The sequence below is a fragment of the Exophiala viscosa genome, assembly GCF_022695815.1.
Source record: "Exophiala viscosa unplaced genomic scaffold EDD37scaffold_5, whole genome shotgun sequence".
NCBI classification, from domain to species: domain Eukaryota; kingdom Fungi; phylum Ascomycota; class Eurotiomycetes; order Chaetothyriales; family Herpotrichiellaceae; genus Exophiala; species Exophiala viscosa.
In genome coordinates, this window is record NW_026944357.1 from 1433574 (window position 1) to 1446353 (window position 12780).

The window sequence follows — 12780 nt, forward strand, 5'->3', positions numbered from 1 at the left end:
AAACTCGGACCACTGCCGACGCCCGCTGCCATGCTTTGCTTGCAGTTTACAGCTCGCATTTCCTAGCTCGGCATGGAAGTGCGATGCCGTCATGCACTGGTCATCTTTGCGGGGCAGACTATCGATAGTCGCTCTGTTTGCTGCTTGGGAGAAGCCCGTCGCCGAATGCGAACCTGCATGTTTTAGGTAACAGGAACCAGGAAGCTAAACATCAAGTCCAAGCAGCTAGGTAGGTTTATCTGCAGGAACTCGAGTCGAATCGTCATTTGCCGGAGCTGCTGCAGCTTGGCTGATCACTTTCCATTACGAGTACTTTACTCTCCGACTGCTTCGCGGGGTGGTGTTTTTTTTTTGTGAAAGCTCCCCCTCACTCCTCCTACCCTCTCATTCCCTACTATTCGTGAAGCTTGCTGGTGGTCGTTTCGCAAATATGCTTCTCAAGTCCCTTGCCTTGCTGGCGTGTGCCAGCTGTGCTCTTGCCCACGGTGACCACGATCACAACCAGGAACCCATCTCTGGACCCCACAAGTCGTTGTGGTACAACACCATTCCAGGTGATGGAGGTACACAGGTGAGCAGCATTGGAAGCAATATGCAAAAGCCACTCGAACTAACAAACAACCAGGCTGATTCAGTGTTCTCCGGAATCTCGACCTTTGGCCGACTCCCCTACTTCCCTTGCTTGGCTAGCGACGAGGAGAAATATGACATTGCGTTCATAGGTACGCGAGATTCAAGAGACTGCGAGCTGAAACCTCGGAACTGACAAGGCTGAATCTAGGCGCACCGTTCGACACGGGAACATCATACAGACCTGGTGCTCGTTTCGGGCCCAGCGGGATCAGACAAGGTTCTCGACGCCTCAATCTCTAGTACGTTTGGTGTCTCCTGCTCGCATGCTTACTTTTCGACGTCCAAAGGCTCACGCAAGGTTCGCTTCAGTGGCGGGTACAATGTGTACGTCTCCTCCTATCCGACTGTCCGAGCAAGACTGACCTGCTGCTAGGCCCATGGATGCCAACCCCTTCAACTTCTGGGGCAAAGTCATTGACTGCGGTGACATCCCTGTTACTTCGTACGTCAACCCGTCAAATACCATACTACATTGCATGTACTGATGAGGAATAGATATGACAACCACTACGCCCTTCAGCAAATTGAAGAAGGCCACAACGCACTCCTCACCCGCACGCCCTACACTGCCGCCAAAGAGCCCGGCATCAGCAAGTCCGGCAAGACGCTCCCCCGTCTCATCACGCTCGGAGGTGACCACACCATCACCCTTCCCCTGCTCCGCAGCATCAACCAGGCCTACGGTCCCATCAGCGTAATCCACTTCGACTCCCATCTCGATACCTGGAAACCCAAGGTTTTCGGCGGTGCACCGTCCAAGCAAGCAGCAATCAACCACGGCACATACTTCTACTGGGCCAGTGAAGAGGGTCTCTTGGCCAACGACAGCTCCATCCACGCCGGTATTCGCACAACCCTGTCCGGCCCCTCAGACTACGACAACGACGGATACTGTGGCTTCACGCGCGTCGAGGCCCGCGAAATCGACACCATCGGCATCAACGGCATCATCGAACGGATCAGAAGTCGCGTCGGTACCAAGAACCCTGTCTACCTATCCATTGACATTGATACTCTTGACCCAGCGTTCGCGCCTGCCACCGGAACACCAGAGACGGGAGGCTGGACCACACGTGAACTGCGCACAATTATCCGTGGTCTCGAGGGGATCAACTTCGTGGCTGCGGATCTTGTCGAAGTCGCGCCCGCGTATGATACCAATGCTGAGTTGACGACGATGGCGGCGGCGGATGTGCTGTACGAGGTCATGACTATTATGGTCAAGAACGGTCCTCTGACTCTCAATGCCACGCAGGCAGACAAGGAGCCTAAAGTGATTGTGGACAACGAGATCAAGAGATGGTAAAGGTGGAGACCCTATGGGTACGCGAGGACTGAGGTCACCCAATTACTACGCAAGGCGCCAGTTGGGCTTAATCTTTGTTGGGCTCTCTGGAGAGACGGCAAGAAGTCAGAGCAGACCTACATAGAGAAGTTGCAATATAGTAGGGGCAGACAAAATGAAAAGCTGGAAAAGCAAATCAAAACGAGGGAAATTGTGCAAACAAGGAACTCTTTCAATGATTAACGGTCATGCTTGTAATACATTTTGACGACAGCCTCGTCTTCGAGACAGTGTCAAGAGCGCTCCGCCGCTTACTTGACTGTTCTTGCGAGAAGCGACGGCTGGATTCTATGGGCGTCGTTCCCTCACGCCCGACTTCCTCAATGCATGCTAGCCACTCTGCCCCTGAATATGCACCCTGTCTCGCTGTTCTTTCTCTTGTGGCAGAAATGCAATTGAGAGCCTTGTACCTCCATTCCTTCTTTTGACAGAACCATGCCGTTGAGGAAATCCAACGTGATCTGTAATTTGTGGGCATCTTCGATCATGCACTCGTCTCGTGGTTTCCTTAAAGGAAGTAGTCTGGCGTTCTTCGGCTGACCATAGGCTCACCAGCTCGTGGGCAGGGGTCAAATTGCAAGCTGGATTGTGAGTTAGCATGCAAGTCATCGGTAGGACAGGATATACATACAAGGTATACTTCAGGTGCTCGTCAATCTCCATGATAGCAGCTTGATTGCCGCACCTGTAGCAGTAGTTGGGCGCACTGAAGATCGTCACCACATTTCTGTCTTGACCCCAATTGTATCCTTCCATGACCAGTTGATGTGCTCGGGCAACCAACGTTAAACCATTGTTATGATTGAACGCTTCCGAGATATCCTGGCCAAACGTGTATCCTGCTCCTCTTGGACTGATACCCCATCCACATCGGTCATCTGGATCACTCCAGAGTAGATCGCACATGGGACCTTCGTGGGGTACCTCCTGGATTCTGTCAAGCGACCGGATGTTATCAAGGGTGTCGATACTAGGAGACAGCCCTCCGTGCAGGCAGAAGATCTGGTTGTCGATAAGAGCGGTGAGGGGAAGGTAGTCGAAGAGATCGGTGAAGTATTTCCAGACATTGGCATTGCCGTATTTCCTCAGGCACTCGTCGTAAAATCCGTAGACTTGTGTGATCTGTCTTGACTCGTGGTTTCCACGGAGAATTGTAATTCTAGAAGGGTATCGGATCTTCAGTGCAACGAGGAGGGTCACGGTTTCGACGGAGTAGTAGCCACGGTCTACGTAATCTCCTGTTCATTGTTAGCAAGTGCCTCCTTGCTTTGTTGTGTATCGTTCAGCTTACCCATAAAGAGGTAGTTCGTGTCTGGATTGGGTCCGCCGATGCGAAACAATTCCATCAGATCGTGGAATTGGCCATGAATATCACCGCAGACCGTGACGGGACATTTCTGCTGGATGTTAGACTATAGTCGACTGGTATTGCAACGGTCAAGCTTACCACTGGCTGTACGTTCGACTCTTCTTGGAGTACTTCTCTCGCCTGCGCTCCGAGGTTAGATCCCTATCGCCAAAGGGTAAATGTGTATAATCTCACTCTGTCACAGAGCCTTGAAACGTCGCTCTCTGCCAATTGTTTGCAATCCATCAAGCTCTCAATCCACCCATCCAAGGTCGGTATTGACTGAGAATCTGTAACAGGCGATAGCCCATGAGGCTGCGCCGGTTTCCCGACATCAACGTCCATCTTGGAATCCATGGTTGAGCATCAATGTCTGTCCGCTCACAGAAAAGGTGTGAAGGAAGGAGAGGCCGGGTGATGAGCAGGCTCTTTGGGATGTCGTGTGCTAGTTTGGCAAGATTGTTGTTGAGATGTTTTGGTAGTATTCAATTGCGGTCTCGAACGCAGGGTAGACGCGCAGTGGGATGTTGTGCTCGGCTGAGGGGTTTGGCAAGCAATCAGTGTTTTAAAGCTATTGTGAGAATGGACGTTGAGTTGATGTGGTTGTTGTTCTGACATAAAGTGCAGCCCATGACATACATGCTGAATACCGCCGGGTACTAGTAAAGCTGCGACCGCCCCGCCAAGCATGATCTGTAAAGGGGCAGAAATGCCTGCCATGGGAATTATCGCCTTCATCAAAATATAGGGCGTTTATTTGGAACAAGATTTCAGCGATGATTATGATATGCATTCAGTTTGGTCGCCCTTGTCGCGACTGAGAGTCGATGATAGTATTGTGCTCATGAATTTGCACTGATGTCGACCTCATCAGATTCATCACAACGTAGCAGCTGATAGCTCGAGCACCCACCACGTAAGTCGTACATTCATTTCATTCCTCATGCTCAGATAAAGTCACCGCTGCCAAAGCCTCCAAATGGGTTGCCACCACCAAAACCACCACTACCTCCACCAGGGAACCGAGGACCACCTCCCAGATTTGGCGGACCATCTCCAGGACCGATGGGGTCGTACCTAGCACCCGGGGGCGCTCTTGGGTCGTAAGGTTGCTGACCGCCCTGACCGCCAAATAGAGGATCGTCAAACGTGGGGTGCATACCGCCACCTCCACGGAAACCTCCCCCAGGTCCCATCCTCAGAGGGTCATTTGGACCTAGACCAGGAGGATACAAATCTCTATCTCCAATGTTTCCAAACGGCTGTCGTAGGGGCGCCATTCCACGTGCCGGTCTGTTGAGTTCGTATTCGTCTTCAAACTCTGGAGGTAAGAAGTCACCTGCGGGTTGGGGTCGTCTTGGTACTGCTGCCAAAGGGTCATCGAAGGGATATGGACGCGCAGGTTGAGGCTGATCATCGCGCAGTGGATCTCGTGCTGGTGCCCTAGGCTCCTCTTGCCGTGAGCGTTGCTGTGTTGTAGAGGTTGTCTCTTCGTACCCCGCTTTTGCAATACCTGGTGCCAGTTTCTGTATGATGTTGACTTTGAACAGAGAGGCCAGGTCGGTGATGCGTCCATTTGAAATGAATACATTGCGTAGTGCACTAGTTTGGTCCGAAGCTGTGGTTGTCTCCTTGATGGAACCCTCTGAGATGTACTCTTGTGCTTTTACCTCGAAAGAGGCTGTCTTCTCATCCGGGAGGCCGACACCAAATATGAGGGCTTTTCCTCCTAAGCGATTCACTTTGACCAGAAATTCCATCGACGACTGCGAATGTGCATAGCGAAAAGCATATGAGGAGGAGGCAGTCCATTCCGCAGGTAAGGACCGTACGTTCTCAGAGTCTGATTGTGCCTCTGTCGAAAAGTTAACGACTGCAAGAGATGCGCGATGTTTCCGAGACATACCTAACTTGTGATCTTCTCCCAGGCCGATGAGACGGAAACCTACTGCAAGCATACAAGCATGGGAGAAGAGGGCAATAGCAGCATAAGGGTCTTTGACAAGAGGTGACTGTTCAGAGTCTGTCGGTTGAGTGGGGAGAGACTTCACCATGTAGTCAAGGATTGATTCCGCGCTGAGGGCGGTTGATGATGAGGATGGCATGATGGGTTGCGACGGTGAACAAAGTGTTAGTACAATACCAGGATTTATGGTCGATGAACAACAGTGTTGATGTTGTGCAGCGGTCAAAGTATGGCCAACACAGAAACGTGAAGAAGTGTTGACGAATTTATTTGGTGCCTGAAGTCTGGAGCCTTGAAAGGCAACCGCGAACCGAACTCGAACTGAAACAAAGTGAAGACGCGCCCCGGAGACCACTTGAGGACCTTGACGTCATGGTTAGGTGCACCCCGTCCACACCCCGTCTTACCTACCTAAACATGAGGCAGGTACAGTACCCGATCTCACTCATGGTACCCAGGCATTTTTCAAGCTCTAGAAATTGTAAATATCGACTCTTCATGGTGCAAAGTCCAGATTGTGATGGTCAGGTAAGTGTCAAAGTCGCGCATGCTGTGACGACATGTATACAATACTTGCGCAACGCTTTGGGCCTCAAATGAGTACTGTATGAGCAAGCGCAGAAAAAAATACTTCCTACGTCAAGGAAGGAGGTAAAGTATCGAAGCTCGGATCTCTTTTTCAACCGAATGAATCGATCCGGGAATGAAAGGATTTCTGCTCCGATAACATGCCCTTACTGATACTCCAGAAGAGACTGTCGACCAATATCCGAATGACTTAAACCTTCGAGCAAGCAGATCACGGCGCATGGCACAAATCAGGGACGTCGCTGCACGGTGTCTTCGCTCTGAACGGAGGCATCGGAGGGCGAGACTCTACAACTTCCGACCCACAATATCACTCAAACCCACCCATCATTGGACATTTGCCTTTAGCAAGCTTTGTCCATCTACTGCTTTGTATTGAAAATGGAGTGACCACTGAGGGTGATGTGCTCCATTTGCACAATGTGACGCGCGATCTTGCAACCGACCGCCGACCACATTATGGGTTCTCGGATGTATTCACGGCGCCATGATATGGATAAATTCTTTCGCTACATCGTCTAAGACGATAAAAGACCAGCCAGACCCTGCCTCTCGTCGCTTGTTCGTTCGATTTCGCAACATACTCGTCCTCCTTGACAACAGACTATTCCCTTGCGACTCAAATCTTCCCAGACTACTTCACGATGTCGGCCACGGAATCAAGCGAGCCACCATATGCCCCAAAGACAGCTGCTATAGGTGGACAGCCTACAGTGGGAGTTGATGTCCCAATCACCAGCGTCTTTCTCTTCCTCTTCCTCTGTGGAGCCGTTGCAAATATGGTACATGTGGCACACTTGGAAGAAGAGGGCACTTGTCTAACTCGCTCTGTGCGCAGACAATCTTCCAACTAAATCGACGACGAGGGCACAAATTCATCATGTCTGCGATGATGTTTGGGTTTTGCATGGCTCGGATTGTTACGATGATTATGGTATGCTCACAGCTTTGACCATTACACCTTCTTGTGTCTAACGTCCTCCAGCGCATCGTATGGGCCTGTTTTCCTGACGATGTCCGGATTGGCATCGCCGCCATGATTTTCGTATCCGCTGGCGTTTTGATCCTCTTTTTGATCAACCTCATCTTCGCCCAACGAATTCTCAGAGCCGCACATCCTCACTTCGGCTGGAAGAAAACGTTAACGGTCATCTTCGATGTCTTATACTTTGGTATCCTTGCGATGCTCGCCATGGTCATAACAGCGACTGTTCAGTCTTTCTACACCCTCAATACGAACACACATCGGATCGATCGTAACTTACAGATGACGGCGTCGAGCTACCTATTGATGATCTCGTTTCTGCCCATCCCCATGGTCATCCTCGGCATTATCTTGCCCCGAAAGACTAGACTCGAAAAGTTCGGCACCGGACGGTGGAGATCAAAGATTGCGATCCTGCTCACAACGTCCGTCCTGCTCTGTCTTGGTGCGTCGTTCCGATCTGGCACAACATACAAGAATCCACGGGCACGAGACGATCCAGCTTGGTACGACGCAAAGTGGTGCTTCTACTTCTTCAACTTCCTACTCGAGATCATCGTCGTCTACCTGTACATTATCCTACGTGTGGATCTCCGGTTCCACATTCCGGATGGCAGCAAGGGTCCCGGTGATTACGTGCGGGAGACTAAGCCCGGCAAGGAGGCTAGTGGTATGCAAGAAGCTCGGCGCAGTAGCAGCATAACTAGGGTGATGTCGGAGGAAGAAGTTTTTGACGACGAGATGCCTGAGGACACGAGAGCCGAGAAAGACGTGGAGCGTCAAATCGGGTCAAGTCAGTAACGAATGGCCGCTGCAGAAGACCTCGTCTGATTCACGCATATGAAGCGTTTTTAGCGTTGTGATTATAGACTACTCCATGAATGCATAATGAGATACTGCGACCTCGTCCATCTCGAATTGCACGATGATATTCCCGCGACACGTGACATGCGCCACAGTGGCGCCGTGGACTCGGGGAATATTGACATGCCTCGACGCGTGAACTTCACCAAAGAATGCACAACAGTGAACAACGTTTCAAAAGCTGACGTTCTGATCAAAGACCGAGGCAGTATCCTCGATCTACATAGTGGACAGCACTGCGTCATACCACTATCACAGCAACAAGATATTTCGATATCAAGGTGTTTCTTTCCCGCAGTCAAAACGGATTCGACTCACGTTGCCCTCAAGCGTCACCACTATTCAAACCCTTGTTCTTGCTTGGGTCCAAGCGAAACGGTCTCTGATCTGCATCGGACGACTTATGTACTGGGTTGCTGCATGCAGATTGCATCAGAAGGACGGTCGTGAGAGTACCTGTGGGAAAGACTCGTGACATCGGCATTGCTGGATAGTCAGATCTTAAAGTGAGTTTTGTCACGCTTCACGACTTCGATCCCTGTCGTCCTAAATCTCAGAGCTTAAGATCGCAGCCCTCAAGTAACTTGTTTCGGGTATGTTCCTAACAGCTGGTAGACCTCTTTGACATCATTACACACCATGGCGCCTCGGCGATCAACAGCAAGAGCTTCGAGCGCGACGCCAATACGTGCTAACTCGCCATCAAAGCGGTCAACCCGCGCAAGCAGCATACTGTCACCAGAGGATGCTGTGCCACGAAGAACGACCAGAGGAGCTTCGCAGCAGCCGAATCTGGCAGATGGCGGTGTCAACAACCCGAAACTACCCGAAGTGCAGATACAACAGTCATATGCTTATGGCTCAAGCAAGACTCCTGTGCTACCAGCACAGTTGGTCGCAAGAAACAAGATGAATCTGAGGGAGATGGCCGAAACTCTTGACGCCGGCGTCGAGCAAGCCCAGCAGAATCTTCAAACCCACAACCAAGAAAGTCAAGCAAACCTAAGGAAGGAAACTCGAGCTGATAGAGCACGTCGAAGAGCCTCTCGCGAAGATTCACGTGAACCTTCCGTCGCCAGTGACGATGTCGAACAGAACAAGGCACAAAGAGTGGCTGCTTGGGCGGGCTCACTCGACAGCAGTCAGCTTGACCAAATCCCGGAAGAGGAACGAGACGCTGCACGAGACACTCCAGATGACGCATCTCGAAAGGACACAGATCCATCTAGCTTTCCCAGCGGTATTTTCGACCACAGTTACAACTACGAAAGAGGTCTGCGAAAACCCAACGTAACGGTCCGTAGGCGGGAAGAGTCGGTTGTACAGAAAACTGTACAGAAAACAACTGCTGCGACAAAGGAGGCCGTGCAAAAGTCTCGTCAGCTCTCATCACATCTTTTTCACTCGACCCTGGACTGGTGTAGACGACTTTCGCAGACCAGTGGCAGAGCGATCAACGACTTTCCCAATTCACGACTTGTCACGACCGTCACGAGTCTTCTCTTTGTTTCACTCATCATAGCGGCAGCGAGTCTTCTAGTTTGCTACACTTACACCAACCACATCTGCGATCCCTTCACAACCTCCCCAGTCGGTCTGACGATGCAAAAGTATTGTGGAAGCTGTGTCAGAAATCCGAGCACACCTTTGAATATCACCACGGGCAACTACGGCGACATGTCGAAGCTGTCGGCGGCACTCAACACCCTCAACAGTCAGATACGAGCTATCGAGCTGAGGTTGAGTGACAAGCTTGAACAGAATCATGCAGCCGTCGATAAAGACATTGAGACGCTGAGGAAACAGCAAGCGGAATTGTCAAATTACCTGTCATCAGTTGAGTTTGGCCGAACAGGCTCCTCTGGGGACGTAGCATCACCAGTCATAGCAAAGATCAATTTTTTCGCTCCCAATAATGGAGCTCTGGTTGAAGAACGCCTGACGTCGCCAACTCGACAGCGATCGCTAGGGTTCTGGCAAAGAGTGGCATTGCGAATGGTCTTGTCGACGTACTATCAGACGAAGCAACCAGTGACAGCATTGATGCCCTGGCAGGACGTTGGAGACTGTTGGTGTTCCTCGCCTGTTCCGTTCGAACAGGATACGATGCGGCTAGGGGTAAGAGTCAGCGAAATGATCTTCCCTACTGAATTGGTGGTGGAGAACTATCCGACAGCAGGATCACTCTTCCCTGGTTCTACGCCCAAGCATATCGAGGTTTGGGCCGATTTTGAGCATCTTGACGGCCAAGAGTGGGAGAGCCTCAACATCAGACAGATGCAAGGGAATAGTCCAATTGGCCCTCATTGGGCACTGATTGGGCAGTCTGATTATGATGCTTCGGTCGAAGCCACGCACGTTCAAGCATTCAGACTCGACGTGAATCAGCAGCAGCATTTGTACGCCGCAGAGAACTTTATTATTCGGGTCGTATCAAATTATGGGTCGGACTATACTTGTCTATACAGGGTCCGCATGCATGGTGTCCCGATGAGAGGACAATAGGAAGGACTCAGAGGTAGACCTTGACTTTGCTCAGTGGCCTTGATAGCGTATTCGGCAGCTCCTGAGGTCCGGAAATGGAATATATGAGACTGTGTCCGCAGTATCCTATCAAAAAAAAGTAAAATCGCTCGACCTGAGCCTGTATACTCGCCTTGCACCTACCTCTTTGAAGACCATCTCTCCATCCTCTCGCTGCCGACTCACCTTGCTCGCATTGCACTTAAGTAGAGCAGCATCCGCCATCCGCGACATCTGACATTCACGGTCTCAAGTGGTGATGAGCCACAGACATTTTGTCTATGACGTCTTCTGCTTCACACTCCTCCATTCCATGCCCATCGCACCGAACAGAGTCAAGCATGTCAGCGCCACAGGCAGGTACAATGTTTGCATGACCGCGCCATCTAGTCCCGAAAGGGCTTCAGCGAGTCTTTGCCCTCCAAGACGTTGTCGTAGATCGGCGATGCCCATGCTATCGACGCTCCCGGTTGAGGTCGTATTGTTCGAGCCACTGTCAACACCAAGTTTGCCTAAATTGAGCTCGAGTCTATTTTGAAAGATTGCTTGAGCGGCCACAGACATGATTGCCGGTCCAATGCCGTGCCCGAACATAACAAGTGATATGCCAATCGGCACTTCTTTTTCGGACAGGACCGTTTGTGCTGCGACCTGCGGCCCTTGAACCCCGAGTCCGACACCAAAGCCAAGGAGGGCCTGAAAGCATATCAGACTGGCAAGGGTGGCATCGACTGGAAGAGTTGTCAGGAGACCAGCACCAATAGAACCCAGGACGGTGCAGATGAACATGAACGGCACATAATACCCCGTGAGTGTTGTGCCTGCCCCTGCAAGTACGCAGGCAATGCAAAGGCTGATGACTTGCGGGAGGGAAAACAAGGCCGAATGTAAGGGTGTATAGCCTCGGACTGCCTGCAAGTATATCGCGATGTAGTACTCCACAATGGTAAAGCTAGCAGTGCAGCAGCCCGCAAAGAATGCTCCAGAGAGGATGCTGCGCTGCTTCAAGATGCGAAGAGGGAGTGTAGCGTTCTCGCCCTTCTTCCACTGCAGCCAAGCAAAGCCGGCCAGGCTTCCTGCAAACAAGACAAACAGAAGGATGATCCGCCAATCCGTCCAGCTATACCTCAGACCTCCCCATTGCAACGCAAGGAGCAGACAAGTAATCGATGGCACGAAGATGACTGTGCCCAAAAGATCGAGTTTTTGGAGCTTTTGCCTGAGCGGCAGATCGATATCTGGGTTGTGCCGAGGATTGTTGAAAAAGGCCGCAACGACAGCGAATGCGACCACACCAACAGGGAGGTTGATTGCAAAACACCATCTGAAGGACAACGTGCTTGTAAGCACCCCGCCAATCACGGGACCACTGACAGCCGCAACGGTTTCAATGCCACCAGCAACACCACCGTACAAGGCCCGCTTCCGAAGAGGAACAGACTGAGTCAAGATTGCAAACCCCCCACTCATGAGACCGCCGCTCCCAAGGCCACAAATGGCCCGGCCGAGAACGAGCATATGGGATGTGGGCGCCACAGTACACAGAAGTGAACCAATCTCGAAAATCACAAGAGCGCACAAGAAGGTTCGCTTGACCGAGGTCACTGTGTACAGTTTCCCGAAAAGAAACGAAAATGCTGTCCCAGTCAGTCTGTAGACCGCCACATACCAGCCAATGTCGGCTGTTGTGTGGAAATGGTTGGTTATAGTGGGAAGTGCTGTCGCAATGACAGAGAAATCCAGGCCAACTAGGACAGTAGTCATCAGCACCCCAGATAGCATCGCAAAGAACTTCGGTCCTGTCGGATATGCAATTTCGTTTTCTTCATTCGAAGCAGCATCTTCTGCCAATTCGAACTCCTCCTGGGGTGCCGCTGCGATTACTGCGGTAGCGGCCTCTGTCTCGGATCCCCTGCGAGGGGGAGTCGCAGTAATACTATTCGCCATTCTGGCAGGGGGTAATCAGATACTGGAGTTGCGGCACCATTGATGGCTAGTCAGGACCAGCCAAATCGTCTGGACATCACGATATATATGATGCATTCACAAATTGAGATACAGTGCGCGTCACCATGATATGAGGTATCTATCGTTAGCAGCCGTTGGAAAGCGGGGTAAGTTAGTCAACAATGAAATGACAAAGTCGACGACCATGAAAGTCCGTCGAACATGCCGAAACCCACGCACTTCACTCCGGCCGGGCAAGAATCACTTTCAAATGACAGTAGTAAAGCCAGGGCACTTTCACTCGTTACTAACGAAAGTTATCCCCTACAACATAGGACATTTTCGAACAGAACTCCAATCCGTTCACATCTTGGGATCCCAGGTAATCATTACTATCGCTAGTATAGGAACATTTCTTGATCTCCAATCGGTCCGCCAGTCCAATTGTTGCGTTCGATGTTTGCTTCATTGCAGCCAAAACGTCCTCAGGCGATTACCTCAAGCAACGACAACGTGCGAGGAACCTCCGTTCAAGGACCTTCATTTCAGCAGGTTAGGCATGAGTCGAACGGCAAGACCTT

The 12780-nt window shown here is 51.2% G+C and overlaps 6 protein-coding genes across 6 annotated transcripts; 3 read left to right on the plus strand and 3 right to left on the minus strand.

Annotated features, from left to right (window-relative positions):
• The first annotated feature begins 74 nt into the window (after window positions 1–74).
• EDD37DRAFT_631257 (agmatinase 1) lies at window positions 75–2166 on the plus strand. Its single transcript, XM_062816645.1, has 6 exons — window positions 75–571; window positions 626–722; window positions 782–872; window positions 943–957; window positions 1007–1075; window positions 1129–2166. Exons 1-6 carry the CDS (start codon window positions 431–433, stop codon window positions 1937–1939), a joined length of 1224 nt encoding a protein of 407 aa, XP_062670411.1. The 5' UTR covers window positions 75–430; the 3' UTR covers window positions 1940–2166.
• On the minus strand, window positions 2135–3953 carry EDD37DRAFT_631261 (serine/threonine-protein phosphatase PP2A catalytic subunit). The gene is made up of 5 exons (XM_062816646.1): window positions 3522–3953; window positions 3426–3467; window positions 3270–3375; window positions 2610–3216; window positions 2135–2559 (listed from the first exon to the last, which is right to left on the minus strand). The coding sequence occupies exons 1-5, from the start codon at window positions 3681–3683 to the stop codon at window positions 2487–2489; spliced, it is 990 nt and encodes a 329-aa protein (XP_062670412.1). The 5' UTR covers window positions 3684–3953; the 3' UTR covers window positions 2135–2486.
• Window positions 3954–4273: 320 nt separating this feature from the next.
• Window positions 4274–5911, minus strand: EDD37DRAFT_681521 (PI31 proteasome regulator N-terminal-domain-containing protein; the record flags this gene model as incomplete). Its single annotated transcript, XM_062819755.1, has 2 exons — window positions 5233–5911; window positions 4274–5181 (listed from the first exon to the last, which is right to left on the minus strand). The coding sequence occupies exons 1-2, from the start codon at window positions 5429–5431 to the stop codon at window positions 4274–4276; spliced, it is 1107 nt and encodes a 368-aa protein (XP_062670413.1). The 5' UTR covers window positions 5432–5911.
• Window positions 5912–6313: 402 nt separating this feature from the next.
• Window positions 6314–7682, plus strand: EDD37DRAFT_416198 (uncharacterized protein). The gene is made up of 3 exons (XM_062812518.1): window positions 6314–6662; window positions 6719–6814; window positions 6866–7682. Exons 1-3 carry the CDS (start codon window positions 6525–6527, stop codon window positions 7664–7666), a joined length of 1035 nt encoding a protein of 344 aa, XP_062670414.1. The 5' UTR covers window positions 6314–6524; the 3' UTR covers window positions 7667–7682.
• Window positions 7683–8117: 435 nt separating this feature from the next.
• Window positions 8118–10383, plus strand: EDD37DRAFT_416341 (uncharacterized protein). Its single transcript, XM_062812519.1, has 2 exons — window positions 8118–8235; window positions 8345–10383. The coding sequence occupies exon 2, from the start codon at window positions 8369–8371 to the stop codon at window positions 10232–10234; it is 1866 nt and encodes a 621-aa protein (XP_062670415.1). The 5' UTR covers window positions 8118–8235; window positions 8345–8368; the 3' UTR covers window positions 10235–10383.
• Window positions 10361–12335, minus strand: EDD37DRAFT_416362 (permease of the major facilitator superfamily). The gene is made up of 2 exons (XM_062812520.1): window positions 10455–12335; window positions 10361–10392 (listed from the first exon to the last, which is right to left on the minus strand). The coding sequence occupies exon 1, from the start codon at window positions 12197–12199 to the stop codon at window positions 10532–10534; it is 1668 nt and encodes a 555-aa protein (XP_062670416.1). The 5' UTR covers window positions 12200–12335; the 3' UTR covers window positions 10361–10392; window positions 10455–10531.
• Between the last annotated feature and the right edge of the window lie 445 nt (window positions 12336–12780).